This window comes from Ostrinia furnacalis, unplaced genomic scaffold (assembly GCF_004193835.3).
Source record: "Ostrinia furnacalis isolate ACB-3 unplaced genomic scaffold, ASM419383v2 OfSCF7454, whole genome shotgun sequence".
Taxonomy (NCBI): Eukaryota; Metazoa; Arthropoda; class Insecta; order Lepidoptera; family Crambidae; genus Ostrinia; species Ostrinia furnacalis.
Window position 1 is genome coordinate 409,245 of NW_021137693.1, and position 23,270 is coordinate 432,514.

At 37.7% G+C, this 23,270-nt stretch overlaps 1 protein-coding gene across 6 annotated transcripts in view; it reads right to left on the reverse strand.

The window, feature by feature from the left end:
• Nucleotides 1-20,003, reverse strand: part of Pfrx (6-phosphofructo-2-kinase/fructose-2,6-biphosphatase) — a 39,384-nt gene extending 19,381 nt beyond the window's left edge. For 4 of the 6 annotated variants that reach the window (XM_028320802.1, XM_028320801.1, XM_028320804.1 and 1 more), the window contains exons 1-3: nucleotides 19,651-20,003; nucleotides 1,397-1,522; nucleotides 85-245 (exon numbers count right to left, since the gene is read on the reverse strand). In XM_028320802.1, the coding sequence (XP_028176603.1) occupies nucleotides 85-245; nucleotides 1,397-1,522; nucleotides 19,651-19,822 (459 nt within the window). In that variant the 5' untranslated portion in view covers nucleotides 19,823-20,003. Of the gene's footprint in view, nucleotides 1-84; nucleotides 246-1,396; nucleotides 1,523-4,071; nucleotides 4,251-19,650 lie in introns of those variants that run through there. The other 2 variants (XM_028320807.1, XM_028320805.1) reach the window with 1 other exon arrangement.
• Nucleotides 20,004-23,270: the final 3,267 nt, after the last annotated feature.

Genomic DNA, 23,270 nt, shown 5'->3' on the forward strand with positions numbered 1-23,270 from the left:
TCGCGGGCTACCAAAATCGTCTTCGCGGTCGACCGGTAGACCGCGGTCGACCTCTTGGCCATCACTGCTGTATGGTATACTCACGGCCACTTCTCCACCTTTGACGAGCCACTCGCAGACATCGTGTAACGCATCGAGCGCACATTGCTGACGGATGGCCATCGCTTCCTTGTTGTCGGCGCGGAAGAACTCATGGCTGGTGTAGGCGGTGGTTGCATGCCGCCTGTACTCGCCCAGGTTGAAAACTAAACAAAAAAATAAGTTTTCATAAAAAAAAATGAGATAAGAACTGATTTAGGAATCTTCGTTTGTTTTTTGTGTTGGACAAAGGCCTCAATTTCACACAACAATCGGTACGCTACCCGTATTCAAGTGCCTTCTGCGATCTTCACTAGATCGTCGGTCCACCGAGTGGGAAGCCTGCCTACAATACATCTTCCAGTGCATGGTCAGCACTCCAAAACTACTTGCCTAAATAGCTATGATAAAATATAGACTACTAGCTTTCAGCCCGCGGCTTCGCCCGCGTGGAATTTTGTCTGTCACAGAAAAACTTTATCGCGCGCGTCCCTGTTTCAAAAACCGGGATAAAACTATCCTATGTTCTTTCCCGGGACTCAAACTATCTCTATGCCAAATTTCATCAAAATCGGTTGCGAGGTTTAAGCGGGAAAGCGTAACAGACAGACAGACAGACAGAGTTACTTTCGCATTTATAATATTAGTTGGGATTAGTTGGGATGTTTCTATTTATATTAAAATATTCTAGACTGAATTGGTGTCTTGTTTTTAATCTATATTGATATTACAAAAACATTATGTTGTTTACCTGTTTATAATTGCAGAAAATAAATTAAAGGGCATAATAATAGTTGAATCATGTATATTTTTCTACTGATAAAAAGTTGGTACCTAATCCTTTAAAGAAACTATTGGTTAGAGAAATGTTTACATGAATCACTGAGATTATTGCATGCAGAGCAGCAGTAGATTTGCAGGAGAGTTGTAACAAAGCCGATTTCGCTGCATCTATAACGGTTAGAGAGTTGACAATTTCCCACAAGCTCATAAACTGTCATAGGTAGCCCCCAAATAAAGAAGGCAAAGGCAGGTTCAGAGAATTGACTTTATCTACAAGACTCCTCAGTCTCCCGTACCTAGGGTTGCCAGGTCCAAAAACACAAAAGCCGGACTCTGTGCTTCATTTGGCCGGAAATTGAGTGCAATTATTAGTGTCATAGCTCACGAGTGAGTACTATCATCATCGGTTGCCGAACGTCCTGATGCGTGCGCTTCATATTATTGTGGCTCGACTTTCGCCTGGCGCGGCAGCCAAATAAAAAGCCTAACAAAAGCCGGACAGGCCGGACCGTAAAAAGCATCAGAATGTACGCACCTCTTGTGTTAATCCCTATCCAGTTCAGGTACCGTGACAGCTTCTTGGAGATGTACGTCTTGCCGCGCGCCGGGAGCCCCACCATGGCGATCACGTGCGGTATGTTCACATAGTTCGCGCGTTCACCTGGAAACAACAAAGTTTACATTATAGTCTTTAATGTTACATTAAAAGCGAGAGGTCACTGACTGACTCACTCGTCACGAAATCTCAAAAACTGTAACACCTACAAACTTGAATTTTATCAGGTACGTTCCTTATAGGTTGTTCTAGCTAGTAACATTTAAGGTAATGAGGGCTATCGTTTTAGCGCTCACCAGTTTGCGCCACTCTGTAGAGTAAGGTCCTGTCACTTGCTAGTAGCGAAGACAGTGGCACCAACCGGTGAGTGCTAAAGTGGTAGGAGGACTATCGCATATGCACTCATCAAGATGGCGCCACTGTAGAGTAAGGTCCTGTCAATCGCAAGGGGTGCCAACTGTTAAGTATAAAAACGATAGTCCTCATTAAAACTTGGGCTAAACAGAAAAAAATCATGTGGGAGTTATGTTCTTGATTTCAAAAATGGTAAGTATAGCGAAAAACTGAAAACAAACTGTAGATTTATTCAGCTTTATCATGTAGGCTGCTTGCACTTCTTGTAGAAGTTATTGTTAAACAGCAGTTCACAATAGTAATATTATGAGTATAATACCTAGACAATACCTAATCCCATCAAAAACAATACTTGTCAAAAAAACCAAGTCTCGCAACTCAGTTGTTCTACGGTAAAAAGTTGTGAGATCCATGTAATACCAAGTCCAGGCCAGGAAATCTTTAACGTTTTACATAAATTATTGACTTGGCCATCGCACTAAATAATTTAATTTACACGTGTTTTCATGCGATGGCCAAGTCAATATATTTATGTAAAACGTTAAAGATTTCCTGGCCTGGACTTGGTATTACATGGATCTCACAACTTTTTACCGTAGAACAACTGAGTTGCGAGACTTGGTTTTTTTGACAAGTATTGTTTTTGATGGGATCTCATTTCTTTTTGTATTTTGTAGACAGCAGTTATGTATCTAGAAAACTGGACCGAAATTGAAAAATTTTACTCGACTTGGCGGTTGCACTACCGTGCCTCCAAATATTTTAGTTTTTCCTTAATTCATACACCAAACACTACTTATATTCCAAATTTGAAGCTTCTAGGTCTGCTAGAAGTGCCTTAGAATTTTGATGATCGGTGAGTCAGTCAGTGAGTGACAAAATTAAGTAACTTTGACCCGTTATAATTCTTAAACTACTGGTTCAAATTGAATGAAATTTTGAATATACCGTGTCTTTACAATGCCTGCATAGCTAATGAAAATTCAGCCTTTTAGTTTTATCCACAACGAAGTTACAGGCAGTCGAAAATGGCCTGAATTGCTTCGAGAAAAGGATGGTACGGCCGTGCCGCTTTTTGCTCGACTTGGTGGGGGCACTGCCGCGCCCCCAGATTAATATCTATTTCCTCAAGGTAAACTTGAAAACATATTGCACATTCAGAGTCTGGAAAAATAGCTTATGGTATGATTACTATTGTGAAATCTATTCTAGACAGACAGTTGGTTGGTAAATAAAGATTTAGTTCATTTATCATTTACAGAGACAGTTTACTCAACAAAATATTTGTTTAAATTTTAAATTAGTTTACTAAGTATTTTTACATAAAAATCCTGAATAAATAAGACACTTAATATGTGCCATTATGTCAAAAAAAACAATTTAACCCAATCCATAATACGTATTTAGAAATCATTACGATTGCATGCAATGCGGCAGTGCTGGAAATATTTCACGAGAAACTAATTAATCCGCTATCATGTTTGCGTGAACTTTGGCTCGAAGCTGCGCACAGCGATAGAAAACGCAAACAGTGTTATCTATTTTAGTGTATGTACATGTTTACATTAGATATTGTGAGTACTCATTGTGTACAGTAAAGGTGGATAGTCCAAAATTGAACGTATGACCTTCAGCATAGTCGAGAAGAGCAGGTCTGATGTCTGATCACAAGATAAATCTACGTCTAATATTGTAGCGCAACGGATTGAGAAAATAATTTAATTGCTTACTGCTTGGCTATGGAAATTGATTTTCTAAAGTTTAAAAGTAAGAATAGTAGTAAAATGTTTTTAGTTTATCAACAAATTCTGGAATTGAAAATAAAACTTATATGGAGAGAACCACCATGAACTATTGACATTATCTAGAGAAAAACAGCCAGTTTAGTATAAACCTTACAGTTGAATTGTTTTAAAAATAAAAATCATATTAATAAATAGATTTCAGACTTCATTCAAGAGAATTTTAATCCCTAGAATAAATTTTATTGTGGAATTGATAAGAATGTTATTTACCCATATTAAGAGTAATTATAGAACTTCTAAGAATAAAGTAGGCAGTAAAACAGTTATCACGAGACTACGTTATCATTTAGCAAGGTGTTTTTCACCTTTTCTTAGCATCTGTAGTTGAGCTTGGGACTCAAGTTGAAAGACATAAAATGCTAATCTCTCACATTCCACACCGTGTCCAAGATACTATACGGAACTATGACATTAACGATTATGACCTCGTGACGAAAATCACTGCGAATTCTTCATTGAAATGTGGGATTTTTAATCCAAATCGAAAGTACGAACCATCGCCGAAAAACTGCTTATTTAGGTATTTCCAGCCTTCAGCGCGATTGTCATCTGGATCCATTATAGACACTATTAATTTCTTGTTATTTTTATTAATGAAACTTGATATTAATTACTCAATTTAATAATTTTAAACCCGAACTCGTCTATCGCGAATAGCAGCAGCACGTAAACTGTCAATGTCAGTGTGACGCAGTCCAAGACGTGACATTTTGCATAGATTAAACCAGCAAAGACAATTTAAACGTTTAAAGATAGGCGCGCATCGAGTTGATTTTTTTTGTGCAACTTAGCAATCGGATTTCTCTCTTAGCCATATTATTATATGATAAATATGGCTAAGAGAGAAATCCGATTGCTTAGTTGCACATTTAGTTAAAGGGCGAAGATATCATACATTTCGATGTCGGATCTTGTTCCTGGCAACCAGTTTATTAAACAAGTAAATTATGTCCAGAATGAGACGCGCGTCAAAATTTGAAAATGTTTTTTTGTAGCTAATAAATAACCATAACGTTGTTAACTGTCTTCAATTGTTTTGACTTGGAATTTTTCTGGATCAGACTTCCAAAACATGTGAAATAAGGCTTAAAAAATACGGTGTGGCAAATCGACCGGACCAACCGGACTGTTCGATAAGAAGGTTGATTTCGCGCTTCAGAGGGCGTGTTTAGGCCGATCGGGCTATGCGTCATAAGCGGATCGTAGGTAGAGTTATCTCATTCTACTGAGCAGAAGAAGAAGCTCTTTTGGTAACGATGAGAATTATGACCTGTTTGGTTTATTGAGCCAGAAAAAAGGAGGTGTACCTATCACTGGATTGCATAATACGCATACTTAAACGGGTGACTATGTAACATCCGAATCATCCGATTATATTGACGATTGTTTATCGATACGTCACGAAACGTGAATGAAAGTACAAACACAAGTGGTGGGTGGATGCGTTATTTCTGGCGCCGCGGAACTTGGCTGGGGAGATGACCACGTCAGAGCCAACACCCTTGACATTGGTGGCGACTGTACCTACAGTAGCTGCACAGGAAACTTTTGACAGACGTCGAATTTTATTACAAGCTATTAAGGTTTAAATTCCAACAACAATGAATCCTAGATGTAACTAGTGTCACATTAAAATAGTTGTCGTAGGGTAATAGAAACATAATAATGTCTCACGTCTCTTTTCATGTAAAGAACATGAAAAGAGACGTGAGACATTATTATGTTTCTATTACCCTAAGATTTCATTTTTAGGTAATACAAACACTCAATTGTACTTATAGTGTGACATACAACATTAACATTATTTCCCAAATTAAGCCTAGCTATTGACATTTAAGGTCAAGGTTTACGGAAAATTAATAAAACCAGCATTACTCCTGCTGTGTTATGATGAGACACAAGTTTACCCACTCAAAGTAATTGCTTGCCGCGGCAAACCATCAGGCGCTACGGGTGACCTTTATAATAAACTAGCTTTCCGCCCGCGGCTTCGCCCGCGTGGAATTTTGTCTGTCACAGAAAAACTTTATCGCACGCGTCCCTCTTTCAAAAACCGGGATAAAAACTATCCTATGTTCTTTCCCGGGACTCAAACTATCTCTATGCCAAATTTCATCAAAATCGGTTGCGAGGTTTAAGCGGGAAAGCGTAACAAACAGACAGACAGAGTTACTTTCGCATTTATAATATTAGTTGGGATGGGATTGGGATTGATAACACTTACTCATCAAAAATATATTTTTCTTCAGGAATTACTTGTTATTGTTATGGAATAAGTCTAATCAACTACGTTACTAATTTCGGTACATTACGCTCATACATTATTTTTTAGTTCCCTTTCAATAGTTTGAATTACTTATTAGATCAAAGGGAGTGTTGACAATTCGTAGTAGGCTTTATAATCAAAGTTCGTAGTTATGATTGCAGGGCAGGCAGACGTATACAGTTGTTCCTTAAGTTAGCCCTCATTATTGAGGTATTCAAAGGAACTAGTTCTTTACTAGAGAATGTTACTTTCCAACAAATGAACTTAATGATATGAAATTACATTCCCGGTGCCCGCTGGATGCTGTCATGAAGGAAATTGCATCCTACGTGCTGCCCACGCACGATGCTTCTTGCACGAGTAGACAAAGCAATTAGTACAGTCTGCAGCACAGGCTATTGTTGCAAAATAGCACATTTTACAAGCACTTTAGACACCATTCAGTGTTTCTTGATGTGCTGTCGCTGTGTCAGATGTTTATGATGGCCGCTAGAGGTTTTTGCTCTCGACTGCAGGTTTATTATTTGGCTGTTTTCATATTGTAACTGAACAAATATACTACAGGCGATAGATAGTCCAATGTTCAAGGCATTTCTTTCACTATGAGTTAATTACATAAACATCTAATCATAGAGTTCTAAAAACTTGAGTTGTTGAGTTTTGTAAGCATTACCTAGGTCACCACCCTATATTGGTAGCTAATTTAGGTACCTAGGTGGTAAACCTAGATTTAATTATCGCTTCCTAATTAGTTTAGTTATCCGATATGATCATTATATTAATTTGTTTAACTTCGAACGATGTAAACAACCGATGACGTACGATAAGCGTGGAGTGTGGACCTTACACTTTGAAGTGGACAGATGCACACACATTATTATTTTCCCTTGTTTACTTTATTATAACTAGTCCGTTATTATGTCAGTGGGTCACAGGCGGAAGTTATTTTTATTTCGACGTAAAATATCTATCATTAATTTCAAAACCACTGTATAGGTATGAATTCAAATAATGCCCGTTCACTATTTATAAGTTATGGGTTATAAAAGCGATGAAACGTACATTAAAAGACTTTGAAGAAATCTATTTCGTATTCCAGGATCCTTGTTACTACGATTTCAGTTAAAGTATTAAAAAAAAATTATTTATTTCTGTAAATAGGCTCAAAAAAAGCACTTTTACACGTACTTATTCCTTCTTTCTTAAATTCATAATGCCTGCTCTACGAGTCTAATGCCCGTTTTCACCATCAATCCCTAATTTTTAACACCTTTGCTGCGGCAGTAACTTTCTAATACTTTCCATTCCTTCGGTACAAGGTCAATAAACCTGGTATTAAAACTTACATTGTGGCGGCACAAGGCTTAAAGACCTTGTAATATTTAAGATATATTAATGTTATTTTTGGCTTCATGTTAATAGATATTGTGTTTTTTTTCTTTGAATATTAATAATAATGCATTTATTGACATACACCTGAAGGCGTTCGTGAATAACTTGTTTAGTATAAAAATTATAGCTATATTCAAAATACAAGGCTTATGCACCCTGTGCCGCACTGAAGTAGTGAAGTTTGGTGGGTATTCTAGGGATGTGAAATACAAATATCGATAGTTTAAATTAAGTTTTATTAAAAATTTAAAAAAGTAACAAACAAAGATTTTTTAATAATTTAGTCTAAATATTTTACAAATAAGACATACGTGCATAAATACTTAAATAAGCTATATTTAAAGAAAACATTTAATTTAATAACATTTAGTTACAACTTAAAATGTTTGTCACGAAAAACATTATTTAAATTAGCAATAAATCGTGTAGCAAATTAAATTATAATCAATTTGCAGTTTTGATTCTGTTTGTTTCTCTTGACGCCATGTCGACATGTGCGTTTCTTACGAATGCGAGGCAACACTGGCTGCACGAAGCTAGCGTGGGGTGCGGTACCAGGTGCGCAGGGTACAAGGCGCTTCGACCTGGTTTCGCATTGTGAAGACATTTTATTACTTCCGTGCGGTACCAGGTCTAAAAACCTGGTATTAAGGTAGGTACATCATTGGATTCTATTTTAAGAATACATCATAGATATATATTCATCACTTTCCTACACCGGACCCAATTGAAGTTATGCCTTTCGCACGACAAGGAAGACTATAATTTTCTTAGCCGCACGGTAAGCGAGACGTACACAAGGTCTATAGACCTGGTTTCGCACTCAACGTGTTAAGTGACCCCTGCCTGCTAAGTATTACCATAGGGGTTAGGGATTGATGATAAAAACGGGCATTTGCTCCTTATTAATTTGTATCTTATCAAAGCCATGATTAATGTTTTTCGGAGAGCAAGCAAACAATTAACAAAGAATAAAAAGAGCTCTTTATGACATTCTATGTACTTGGATAATGAGAACAAAAGGTTCTCTCACTAAGTAAGTAACAACGTCCTACATCACATTGATTAAAAAGTTGATTGTTTAACATTGTGGGCAACACGGGTGGGTCATTTGGGAGCTAGGGGACATTATTTGCTTTTAATTTATTGCGAGTTGATTGGCCTATTCTGGGTAGAATCGACTTCGGCTTCTGTAATTACGAGTAAATGATTCAGCGCTGCATCCTAACCGTAAGTATCCGAGAAAATTAAATGTCGGTTTGTTGTAGTATTTGTAAGAGGTTGTAACTGGACTGGACCCTAATTTCGTCATCCAATTTCTCCATACAAGTAAAATAATACAAAATACTGCTTCTTTAGACCGATATTTGTGAGTTTAGAAAGAATATTGTTACTAGTAAATACTAGGAAAATGCCTTACTGAGCGAAAAGATAAACCCATTATTTTCGTCTTTCAGCATAACTTTCCCCCGCGACAAACTTGACCTTCAAGGGTTGTGTTTTTATTGGCGATCAAGCTGTAGATTCTGCCTGGCTACACAGGAGTTGCAGCGGTGGGAACGAGAAGTGGAAATCGTCCCGTTTGTCTTTCAGCATCTTACGTTACGTCTTGCAACGTATGGGTACCTACTATCTAAGTATTATCCATATCAATCGTACATGGCTAATAAAATGTATAAGAATTCAGATAAAATGAAAAATAAGGTAGCAATGCAATCATGCAACTGCACCGTGCACCATTTATCACCGTATCGGTGACACCGACATTATAGCACCTAGCACTTACATCATGGAGTATAACAATAAAGCAACTAACCACGTAATGACAAAAATGATTCAGTCACGATCAAGCAGAACGTTTATTTTCAGTTTTTTAGTAGGTATACACCCTCCGATAAAGAAATGACTGTCGACAAAGGTACTGTTGCTCGTGGTAAATGATAGAGCATCAAGGAACATAGAGCATGGACATGGTTGTCGATTGCAGTCATGTAGACTGTCATGGTTGCCGTGAAAAGCGTGACTAATTAAGACAGCTGCTTTTACTAAAGCAATTTACGCATTTTGTAATGCTTTTTACGGATTATTCCCAAAGGTCCACGACTCTATTGTTCTTATTTCTCACCGGGTCCATGAAATTTTAAATGTTTCATAGATTTTTTATTTTTGTTGTCGTGGACCCGTTGGGAATCAAAGTACGAACTAAACAGTAGAGCTGTGAACCTTTGGGAATAAGCCCTTTTTACCCGACTGCGCCAGAAGGAGGGTTAATGTTTTTAACCGAATTCAACAAAAGGAGGTGGTTCTCGTTTCGATGTTTAAAGCTGTCAGTAGATTATAATTTATTTCCCGACATCGTGAAATATGAAAGATAATACAGAGATCTATTAATTAAAATGAGCGACATTTATAATACCTACTTGACGTCGATAGTTAGTTACATTTACATCTGAGAAAAACATCGATATACATACCTACTTGATTTATGAGGTATTATACAAAATGAGAATCACCATTAAATTAAAATAGATAATGTTCTAAGGCTATTGTATTTTTGATTTAGATCCCGTAGAAAATGTTTTCTATGTTTTGAGAAATAAATTATTTGATAAAGTTTATTAATTCTCTTGATTACCTAAAAAAATACAAAAAAAGACTTTTAATCTCAACTAATGAGATTTGTACCGGACTGTACCAACTTGTTCAGTAACCGTAAGTCAGTGCAAGTACTAATGATGACCTTGTGACGTCAGCGATCTGCGCATAAGCAGGTTTATCTGCTGCAGTGCGCTCGAGTTCGCGCGTGAAGTCATTTCGGTAGTCAGGGCTGACCCCGCAGGTTACGGTTGGTATTTTTCTGATACGAGTATTCCATACATTTTTCTGTTAAAAAATTATTTAACTATACCGGCTAAGCTACATTATATTCAGCGAGGGATACATCATTGTTGTGCAGAACTGCAGATAAAATCTGTGCAAAACACGCAAAAGATGAATTTTCCATGAAACTTTTTCCACAGCTTTTCCGAATAAAAATATTCCAATTAAAATTCTTTCTAAACCTTTTCAGGGACCACCCACCATTTCGGAAAACATGCCAAATGAGAGAGCGGAGAAGAAGTTGAGGAACAAACTCAATCGCAAGACCAGCACTATTTTAATGCAGATGTAGACCAAGAGCTAAGCTTAAAAATATTTTAGCTTAACTCGTATAGCTGACGTAGTTTTCCATAGTTATACTACGCCGACTGCAAACTGTACAAACACTCTGAGAAACTGCGTCAGCTGCGAGAAGATTAACTAAGTAGGTAACTTATTAGCTCTTTCTCAAACACTCGACATTAGCAAAACCAGTGTGCTTCAAATACGCACCACTTGAAGCCATGTGAATTTAAAGAATTGAATTTGAACTCGTGGCCTGCTACCCACATTGAAGCCTTATTCTAATGATGACAGACACGTCACACGTCCGCTACGGATGACTTTTGCGGCCGTAACTGGTTCCCACCGAGCTACCAAATTGCACTAAATGCATCGTCACTCCAACCGGTTTTGGAATTGAATTCATCATAGGCGAGTTAGTTCTCTACATTCCTCAATATGATAACACTGTGAAACTTGTTTGTTTTTATTGCTTAAGAAATAGATGATGTTTTTACTTATTATTTATTTTAATCCTTTTACATTTAACTAATGAGACACGGTTAACAATAACCTAGAGTTGGTTTTAAGTATTTTGTGGTGTATATATTCGTCTCTCGTCTCGTTTGAGCCAAATGACGTCCACTGCTGGACAAAGGCCTCCCCTCCAAAGGATTTAAGTGCCACTTGTGGTCTAAACTGAATAAATATTTTTGATTTGATTTGATTTGATTTCCGTAACGACCGGTCCTGCGCTGCCCGCATCCAGACTCTTCCCGCGACCTTCACCAGATCGTCGGTCCACCTAGTTCGAGGCCTGCCCGCGCTACGCCCTCCGGCCGCGGTCTAATATTCATAGAACGCTATTGTAGCTGTAGCGATGCAGCGATGCAAAAAGCTCAATGTAAACACTGCCCTGAAAAGGGCAGTGTTTACATGCACGAGAAAGAAATGAACCCGCCCGCTATCCGCTATCAGTAAAAATGTTTAAAAAACGATTCAATTGAAAAAAACGATTCGATTCGTTGTGTGATGCATTTCAATATTATTGTTCTTTTTCTTTTGTACTTTGTAAAGCCCTCCACTTGACAATGAGCCAATTTTAAAGTAGCTAACATTTACAAACCAATAAAAAGCAATAAATAGCAAGTGCTAAAGATAAACTCTAATGTTGACCCGATTAGTGATATCTGTCACATGGTGGCTAACTGATAACTGTATGACTGGATTAATACTGGATTCATCATGATTTTATCACTACATACTGAAAGTTATTACTTAGGTAAATGTCAGACAGTGGGTGCCGTAGCGCGAGATGGATCAAGGATGCTTTGTTAGATTTGACAGAGTTTGACCTGAATTTTTGAAAGATGAGTAGCATAAATATGACGCAAAGATTTGCTATCTTTGCGTCATATTTATGCTACTATTATGGAAGGCGCTGGACGCAGGCCGCTACCAACCGGGTCACATCATGGAAAGCATTAGGAGAGGTCTATGTACAGCGGTGGACGTCCTATGGCTGAGGATGATGGTGATGATGATAAATATGAGGACCTGATGTTGTAAATATGGTTCCTGGTATACCGCCTAGCTGCGTGGAGCAGTCATTATTTAAGAAATTGCGATTTTGTATGGAAAAGTTAAAGAAAAGTCAATTTTCATCAACACACAATAGTACCTCCTATTTCAAAATCTACTCGGAATATAAATTGAAACAAATTACAAATTACAAGAAAGGTAGGTTTACACAAGATTTGTAAAAATTGAATTATGACGGTAAACTAGCTAAGTATACTATCTATAATTACCGTAATTTGGTTGACCACAAAAAAGTTTGTTTATAAAACATTTCATGAACACAATGGACTCGTATCAGTGAAGATCATTGCCTTATGTTTAAGGTTATTGAACTTTCCTAAGGAAACACAGTTCGATGAGCAATGTAGGTGTGTGAATTCTCATTACATTAAAGCTTACAGCATTTTACGTTACCGCAATGCATTATTGCTAACTAAAATAAATAACATTTTACGTAGGTACTACGTGTAATAACATTGTTTCGGTGTTAATTTTGGCGTGAATCCAAAGAATGTTTGTGGGTCATTCCATAAAAATCTGTATATTTTCGACGTCATTTTGTCCGTAACTTTTTTAAGATGCTTTTGAATACTTTATTAGTGTAAATTATTGTTTATTAATTAATTATGTTATGTCTAAAAGGGCCAGTCACTTTATGCTTTATTTTAGGAGAAATTATAATTTTCAATTTTTTCATACTACATTACTCCTATATGACTTCTAATAAAGTATAAAACTTTTAACCTTAACATTTATAGATAAGTTAATACACATAATGTAGTTGTTTTGTTATTATCACTATATAAAAAACATCATTCCCTAACTAGTAATTTAGTCCCAAGTGCCGTTTAAAGCTAGGGCCTGACGCTCTAGGGACTGACGATTTGGAGTAAAACTTAACACAAATGCAGATTAACTTTATATTATAAGATGCTTAATACGATGTGCCGAAAATAGCCAAAAAACCACACGTAAATACTATTAAATTATATACAATTTCCTATTATAATCAATAAAGCTACTCAACTAGGGACTGACGAAGTGACTGGAGTAACACATGTTTCGGTAACAACTGGCACGTTTGCACTAATTCAAAAAACGGCTACCGCAAAGCCAGTATGGTCTGAGGATAACTTCGTATCGTACTTTAAACTCAACTAAATATCATTCACTCTAATTACATATTAAAGCGCAAAATTATAAAATCAGTGCGTGGCGAGGGAATGACGCTAAAAACTGTAGACTCTTTTTCAACTAAAGAAAATCAAATTATTGTTTATTGAAACCGCAAAATATTAATAGAATTTGGTGTAATATACATTTAAATAGATTATTCGTTAATTAAAACAAAGGTTAAAGTAGATTTTTTTATAAATGTGGGTCCCAAAACACAAAATTTTGGAGTACGGACATGCCTAGGGAATGACGTTTTGGGTCATTCAAAAGGATTTTAAGATGTTTTAAAAATAGTTTCAAAAAATATAAATGGGTGATGAATAAAGCACATTGCGAGCTGTTATTTAACAATTTTGGAATAAAATATTAACAAATATTTCATGTGAAATGTGGCGCGGACTAAGAGTTGACATATTTTTGTGGAATGACCCTTGTAAAGATTAAAGATTCGCCTATATTTTATGCTAATAAACTAAAATAAATGAATCTGAGGCAGTGTATTTATTTATAACATAGACAATATGTAATTTGTTTCAGTTGATAAACCGTTAAATTGATGGACCGCACGTCCGCACTGCTCGCGTAATAACGAAACTTTTAAAATTACATCATAGCGAAATTCCCGCCAAAACATAACTTCTTATCAATGCAATGATATCAACTATCATACAGCCTTGAAGACTTGCAGGCAAAATGCGAGAAAAAAAAAGCTACAGTTAATGCGTTACAATTTTTTGTGGTTATCTTGGTGTCTGGGCACGCGGGTCGCTCGTGTTGGGCACATTATCAGCCGGTAGAGCTGGTAAATTATTCGGCTTTTAAAAATAAACTGTTTGGTCAGCCGCGAGGTTATTGTCTATGGCTCGTATTCACAAACATTACTATGAGGTCTCATAGTGCGCGTGGACGCACAGGGTGACACATGAACCAATTACAGAGCTCTATTCCACGCTGTGCGTTCGATTTGCTGCTTCACTTAAGCAAGCATCGTTTGTGAATACGGGCGTATGTTCATGAATGATATAACCACCGGTCAAGTGATCACTGTCCCTATTTTTTTTTAGGAAAGTAGGTTTATTATCATTAGACCCGCGGTTTCGCACGCGTAGATTTATTTTCGTCAGAAAACCTATCGTGCGTCTTTCTGAAACTGATAGGTGCTGAAACAATAATGATCTAACTCCGGAAATGTGTTTTTTTTAATTATGCTTTTATGTTTCTATTGATATCTTTTTTAAATTTCATTAAAACCGCATACCTGAGTAGATGTCCACTTTTAGACCGGGGTCGTATCAAACTCTACATAAGAGCTTTTAACCAAATACGTATAGCTTATGAATGGCAGTGTGCCATAACCTTACATTACCATAAGGACGGATTTGGCATCGCGGTAATCGCCGTTTGCTTTACGTAAAGGTGTCGGTCCGTGACCGCGGCGCGAAAGTGATCACAACGTGATCTCACGCTTTCTAGGTCAAGGCCATACCGCTTAGCGAATTTGTATTTGTACGGCTTCCTGCTCGTTGAATCGAAATGTCTAGACGTTATGGCTTTATGTTGTCTGGAACAAGCATTTGAATGTAGAGCTGTTGTCATTTTTAAAGACATAATTTATGTAACTACGTATTTTGTATAGAATGAGACAACTGATCTTAGACAGTCATGAAGAGAGATGCTCCCCCTTACATAAATTGACACCGAACTAGGTCCACTTGTTCGTTTCAGCCAAATGACGTCCACTGCTGGATAAACGCCCTGTTAAACGTAACTTTTTTATGCGGTTCTAGGGTTGCCAGGTGTCCGGCTTTTTACCGTCGTGTCCGGCTTTTTACCGTCGTGTCCGGCCAAAAATTGTCTTGTCTGGCCTGTCCGGCTTTTGTTAGGCTTTTTATGTGGTTACCGCCAGGCGAAAGTCGAGCTACAGAATAATATCAAGCGCACGCATAGGTTGTCCAGCCAATGAAGCCGGCTTTTGTGTTTTTTGGCACTACTTTTTGGGACACCCTGTATAAAAATGTCACATAAATGAAGCAACGTATCAAATATTTAGGTAAAAAACAAAAACTCTACAATACCAAACGAAATGAGTTTAGTGGGTCACGAGATTCAGGTTGAAAATTGAATATGCAGTAGACCTTTGAACTGTACTGTATGCAGTAACTTTTTCATTTAGTGTAAACAATGGACTCTTCGAATCACACATTAACGCCCGTATTCACATACATTACTATGAGGTCTCACAATGCGTGTGGACGCACAGGGTGAAACGAACCAATCACAGAGCTGAGAGCTCTATTCAACGCTGTGCGTTCGATTTGTTGCTTCACTTTAATATGCAACTATCGTTTGTTTGTGAATACGGGCATAAGTCCCTAAATAAGCAGTTCTGTCTGTTTATGTTTTTCTAGACTCGCTATCAATCTCCGTGGGAATTGCATCTTGTGATTCAACACTTTTTTGGTAGAGTCAGTTGTTTCTAATAGAACTGATACTTACTACGTGCTACCGACGCTATCTTTACACGTGCAGATATTTTTTTCGAATTATGTATTATTTACTTATTTAAATAAAAATAATAACTAGTCACTGAAGTTAATCTGATCATTCACAGTTAAGTAATATTTAAGACATTTGTCGAAGTCTACATGATTTTTTATTTTAGGTATATGATTTTGGGAAAGTTGTTTTATTTTCATTACCGTGTTCTCAATAAATGATCATTATTTCATTACTAAACCGCCGCGTCCTCCAGACTGAGTAAAACCAATTTGTATTCTATGAATTCTATCTCCTTTGTGAAAAATCGATTATGTTAATAGTCTTTCAGTTCGATCTAACGAGTCTTTAAATAAAACCTGCCTCTGGTCTTGTTAAACTAACGTTTCAAATTAATTTTCTTGTAATTACAATTCCGTACAAATTCTGTATTTAGTTAGATCAACAATGTTAACAGCATTGTTGTGTTCCGGCAGTTAGAGGTAAGATAGCCAGTTCCTCCGTGGTTGAGGATTCCGGGTGAAGCTCGCTTCCACCTTCGGCCTGATCGTCACTTACCATCAGGTGAGATACAGGCCAAGAGCTTCCTCGTTGTGGATAAAAAAAATTTAAAGAAAATCTTTAGTCTATAGGTCTGGCACTTAACTCAGTTTTAACATTGTGTGCATGTGCTTAACATGGTGTGGTTAAATAATTGTTCCGTAATTTTAACCAAACAATTATTATCTTCAGACAACCTTCAGAATAAGTAGGTAGTTTGTAAGTGAAAAGGCAGCTGTAAACATGTTAGTTGTTACCATTGTCTTTCAGGCGGTGTCATTTTGTTGATTACAAGTTTTTCGGTCATCTTTGTCATTGATAATCTTTGTAGTAAAATTTCTAATTACAGTTAAACGATTCTGAAACGTCAAGTGGCTGAAGTGGCAAATAAGATAATAATAACCTGGTATTGATCGCCTTCCTGTAAATGCCATAATTATATGGTTATCCAACGTGGCATTAATCGGTATTGATAGTAACGCTCTCCTGTTGACAATGGTATAGCTGGGACGGTTCAGTGTTGAACAACTATATCAGTGTCTAAAAGAAATACCCGTCAATTAAAAATTGTAGTATCTTCTTTCATAATGAGTAAGGTTTAAATAGAGACAGAAAATGTATAGATCTAGATTAGAAAGCAAACACCATAATTTAAGCCCTTTGCTTAACGAAATGGATGCTATGTAGAGCCAAATCTAATATTCAGTCAATAAAATAAGAATTAAGAGGGAAATGCGTGGAACACAATTTCTGACTTCGTGACTTTATTTGGACTAGTTAGGAGGTGATCAAATCAAAATTCCCCGCCCGTAGCCCTTGAACCTGTGGGGAGGGGGGGTTTGAACTACCTGCTACCTAACTTTGAACAAACTCTACCGTTTTTGAGCAGTCATTGACCTATATCAAATTCATATTGCAAGTCTGTCCTAGTTGTAGTACACGATTGGTTCTAGTAATGATCATTTGTGGTTAACGTTGAATCAGCGACATATGAGCGTGAAGTAGCGCCATTATAACTGTTTTGTTTAAACAAAGGCCCTTATCAGAAGCCGTGACTCAGATTTGTATTTGATGTCGTTAAAATAATGCATTAGCAATTTAGGTTAGGTTAAAATTAAAATCACTTGGTTGTTTTTTTTCTTACATTGAATGGGTTGGAATCTCAGTTCTCTGGTGAGAAAAACATAATCCAAAACGAAGAGATTGATCAAGATGCCTATTCACTCGTAAAAGGCTTTGGGATGTCTCTCTATGTCCGGGAATTCCAATCCTTTTCTGTACGCAAGGAATTTGCGAACCCTTTGGTGGTGTATTTTTTATTTTGAAGCAGAATATGTTCTAACTACTGTTGCAATATCCACGATCATCCAAAGACAAAACTGTTTAGGATTCACACATTGCCACCAGTAGTCTATTTGATAGGACATATCCAAGTTTGATCTTTTTAATAAAATGTTACAGCCTACTCTATCTAGGAGGTACTGCGGGAAATCAATTACTGATTTAAACAAGAAATATAGTAGGGAACGCAAAAAACCCACTGGGTCGAAAGTTCTACATAAGGCTTCACCTCTAACCTCTAACTAACGATACGATGTTATAATGTAATGGGTAATCTGGTTATTCAATACAATAGATCTCATATTACACTACCGAAATAATGCATCTCATAAAGATACCCATTGACGTAGACTTGCTATCAGTGTGTGGAACTGTGGACTGAAAGATAAGAGAGAGGACATTCGTGCTATCGTAATGCAATAGATAAACCGTTAACCTCATGAATAAGGATTATCGGGTTATTGCTGAAATCTTTAGTTAGTTGATTCTAGATATAATCAAGCACATCAAGCTAAATAAATATTGGCGTCTCAAGACGTTATAGGTGCTGTATTGCATCAATAAACAAATTATCTTGGGACAAATGGAAGGCAGACGTGCTCAGGGCAGGGCACCGACGAGATGGTCAGACGCGGTGAGGAAGACGGTGGGCGGGAGCTCGATTCGTGCGGTCCACACAGTTTATGAGGGATCGAGAAAGAAGAAGATTGCATCAAGATTGTACAGACTGATGATCTGTCAACTGTAGAAAAGAGACACAAAAAGCTGATGTAGAGCCCTAATGCTAACACCTTATAAACAATTGTTGTTTAGGTGTTCAATAATCAAAGAACATTTTTAGTTGATTGAATGCGCCTGCGCGTCTCCCACGCAATTCGCAAATCAATACAACGTCCAATCGATTTAACTGTTCCAATCAATGGCTCGTATGTGGTACAATATATCGATTATTGGTACCTAGCTTGTATTTAAGTCCACGGCTCGTAAATTTTGTGATTTTTGGACCCGTCAGATTGGGATAATTTGCTAAAAGAAACGCAATGTAATGTAGGTACCTAGTGAGTGAATTTTACCTCCTCCCAATACCTTTTGATGGCAAAAATAGACATTTATTTTTCAGGAAACTTATGAGTTCATCATGCGAAATTTCAGATAAGAAAGGTTTTTTCCTTCAGGCACCTTCTGGATTCATTATTATCTACATTACCGTAGAGCCAGTCCTATGATGAATACATACGAGTAAAACCCTGGGGAGAAGGTCAACAAATCAATACTCATTAATAGGTATACTATGGTCAAATTAAAGTTGGAAACAACCCATGTCACAACAGAATGTCAAGACAGATTGGCTTTTAATACGCATTGTTGATCCTTCCTTTACAACAAGTACAATGTCATTGTAGAGTCAAAAAGATAAATGTTCACGCTAGTTTTTGTCCAAAGAAAACCTGTTTGCTGGATCACCGTTACAGTGAGTTATTGTAATTTGTATCGTAAATAAAAGATAAATGATGAATTAAACATTAAAGCCTGTACAACAATATGAAGTAACAATTTTAAAGGACCTTAACATGATTGAAAAAAATATGTGAGCACCTGACAAATTCGTAAATTACTGTAAAAAGAAATTAATGACTGCTGCTCTAGTTTGAATAAATAATGACTTGAAATAAACTAATAATTTATTGTAGGCCTAAATCAGTTTAATCGAAAACGAGTGCATGAAGATGATGCGTTGTAATCTTTTCTATGGGCAGAGGGCCGCAACCTTTTGAAAATTTTTTGGACCAAAATAAATGAAAGCCAGCTTTGGGCACTAGGTATTTGGATTAGTGAGATGCACTATCGTAGATACTTAAAGGATTCCAGATAGTAAAAATATTAATTGAATTTACAGTTTAAACATTGTAGAGTCGATTTCATTTATATCCCTACATTTAATTATTGGCCCCTTCCGTGCAAAATTTTCCGAATACCTAACGCGTTATCACAACATGTTTAGATGACTCGACCCCACTGCAATCAGTGCAGCATCAATCGACGCATTCCGTCCCGAGCGTGCAGCGAGCGCTTTCATACGCGGGAACCGCTCGCAGCTGTCACCGCGCGAGAAGCGTATTAATAGTTCCATCTATTATTACCTCGGATCGGGAACGGCTTGGTCATGATCGTCTCCGTGGTCGGCGGCAGCAGCCGCTGGGTCTCCGGCGACATCACACTCGTGCACAGATTCAACTCATGTTTCTTATTATCACCGTTGTTCAACACGCCGCCGCGCAGCCGCAGCGACGGCGAACCGTTTTGCACATCCATCTGCGCGCGCTACCGAGGCATGACTGAGCGACTGAACAAGAACAAGCGAGCGGGGACCGCGGTAGATATCAGCTGATACTGTGGAAACGCGTGGAATTTATGTAGACGGTGTAGTGCGCAGTTGCCGGCAGTCTAGAGATTGCGCGTGCGACTCACCGCGCGGAAGAATCCCGACTGACGCGAACGCTGGGCAGCGTGCCATGCGATTCGGAACGTAAACACATGCGATGGTAGAACTAGCTTTCCAGCTGTAAACACTCTAGTCTGTGTCGCGCCACAGTCGCGCTTTCAATGCGCCATTGAACGTCGATTAATCAAAGTGCAAGTCTATAGAATCTCATTGATCCAATGTCGTTTAGGTAATGTATCTCGTAAAAGCATCCTTTATGATGACAGATATCTGAGACTGTAAATTTTTTATCGTTTCTGAGTATAGCACATTAAAATTAATCGACACTACCTTATATTAATGGTAAATTCCGGTTGTTAAAACCACGTCAAAACTTACACAAAGATAAGTAAGCAAAGGAGAACATTACATTGTATGAATCGGATATTTACTCAGAAGGAGTAGGTAACTTGTACTTGCAAAATCATTATGCAGTCAGATTTATTTTTGGTTGCCTAATTAGTCATATCTTGTCTTCGCCTTTACATTAAACTGCTACCTAATGAGTTTTATTGATGAACGTAGCGAACGTAACTTATCTTAATTTGATGTTAATTACTTTTGTATAGTCTTACAATATTGTTAAGCCCATTCACACCCAAAATTACATTTATTTTCTACAAATAGTCTTGGAACAGCCAAGTAACTATATTTCATTGTTCACGGACTGTACTCTGTCCAGTTGCTAATCCGTCCACCTGCGAATCTGTCCAGTTGAGAATCTGTCCAGTTGCGAATCTGTCCACTTGCTATGGAGGGAAACATTTAAGGTTTTTCAACAGCCAAGATATGTGTACCGAATTACCGATGATGATTTTGAGGATATCATTGTGAAATCCTCGGAGGAGGCATTTGTCAAGCAGTGGACACCTTTTGATCGAACCGAACGAACAAAAGATAAGTGACTCTACATTTTTATAGTGTATCTTCCTTTGAACAATACAACAGACTGTAACAAAGCAGCAGTTATTCCCCTGGGTAGGTTGCTGAACAATAAGCAGAAAAGATTAATGATAAACGATGTTTAACGGAACAGAACCCATTACCTATCATAACAGACAAAGATAAAATCTGACTCATCAGCTCTGAGAAACAAATAACAATGTAAAATATGGGATTGGGATATACAGGACATAAGGATAATACAATGTCCATTATGGACTGTAATCAGTCTGCGGTGTTTACGGACCGATACGACCTGCAAGCTTTCAAGAAGAGAGCGTATCTTCACCTTAAAGGCCGGCAACGCACTTGTAACGCTCCTGAGACTGCGGGTGTCTATGAGCGACGGTAATCACTTACCATCAGGTGATCCGTCTATCCGTTTGCCTCCTGTCACTTAAAAAAACAAGTAGTAAAATTGAGTCGTACCTACTATCTGTAGAGTTTTGGTACATTCAAAGCTTCAAACGTCGAAACAATATCTGCCGAAGAACCGGCGAAAGTTGGAGTAGGCAAACGGGTTCGCGAATGGGGACCACGTCTCGGAAAACGTAATGGGAGTCCTATAAACATGCTAGAAGGACCCAGCGTCGGACTGGCCATACAGTCGAGGTGGCATTTGCCAGCCGGGCCCCAGCCTGCGCGGGCCCCCCACGGGCCTGGGTTGCGGGGCATGCGGCAACTGTAGCACAAGGGGCCCGCGCAGCGTGGCTCCTTGTGCTTGTCTTGTCTTGTCGTTGCCCGCGTGCATGTCTCGGAAACTATACGTCATACAAAAAAAAATTACAGTCATAATTTGTAGAAAATTGCTTTGCCTACAAATATGTTAATATAACTTTTTGCCCTAAATTAAAGATTAAAGAAGTATAATAATAGTGTTTATTCCGCCGTTTATTAAATAAACTAAAGCAAGAAACACTACAGGAATCTGTCTTGATTTCGAAGGACCGGGACTTTTTTGCTGAAGTAAGGTCGCGGAAAAAACGCGTAAAATTCGCAATTTACGCGGTTTTCTGGATCTAGCTAACACGGCACCAAGCATACGCGGCTGATTCCTGGAAGAAACGTTCTTCAAGTCAGATCCGTGGCTATTTTCTTTTTAATTACAGAAGAAAACTAAAATTATGTGGCAAAAGAGTGCTGAAAAATGAAGCATTTTGTCGATGAGGCACCCTCATAAATTAATATAATAGGAAGTGAAAAAAATTGTTTAAATTTGTCTCGCCACGGATCTGACTATGCAAACCACGGATCTGCTGAGGTACGGTCAGGCCCCTCTTTCCCACTGGGTACTTTGGGCACGTGCCCAGGGCCCCGCGACCGAGGGGGCCCCCACCCAGTGTTACCAATTCTCAAAAATATTTATCCCTAAAGTCCCAAAAAATAAATATTAATGTCTCTGTTGGCTTTCATTTGTATATTTATCTTAAAAAAATAACAATAATAATATTATAAAATAAAAAATATGTATTTAAAGAGTCAGAAAATCCTTCAAAATACCCCTAAAAATCCCATCTAACTTATTTACTCCCTAATTCTGGGGGGAAAACCCCTTGGTTGGTAGCATTGGGGACCCCTGTCTACTCAAAAGACCTTTCTCCAGATGATATGGGCCCCCCTTGATCTTTAAGTGCCCAGGGCCCCTAATATATTAAAGACGACCCTGGGTACGGTCGCGGAAAAAGCGCGTAAAATTCGCAATTTACTACTTATTGCAAAGAAAACGTAATAACTTTAAAACTAAGAGGTATATCCTGCTAAAATAAAAACAACAATAATGCTAAATAACAGGCGACACTAAAAAATACATACCTAAAATACTCAGAAAATGCCAACAAATAAAAAAAAAACTTTTTGAAAAAAAAAACTGCTTTTAAATTCGTGTTTTTTTGGTTATTTGATAAATTTATCCAAAAAATGCCCCTATTACAGGTGGTTTTTATTACTTTGTATTATTCTCTATCGTATTACCTTTGTAAAACCAAAAATCGCATCTCTATCCCTATCACAACATTTGCTATGATCGTTTGAACTAAGCCTCTCCGAGCGCGCCATTCAACGCTTCGTTAACAACGAAACTGAAATTGGCTCTAGATTTGTAATTTTGGTAAAGACAAGTTAGATTTCAAATAAAAACAAAAGATTTCAAAGTAAAATAAGCATTTTAGTTAAAATTAAAATTGTCTCTACCTGTAGAGGAGAATAATGTGGTGGCAGGCCTTTGTTCAAACGATCATTGCAAACGTTGTGATAGGGATAGAGACATGCGATTTTTGGTTTTACAAAGGTAATACGATAAAGAATAACACAAAGTAATAAAAACTACCTGTTATGGGG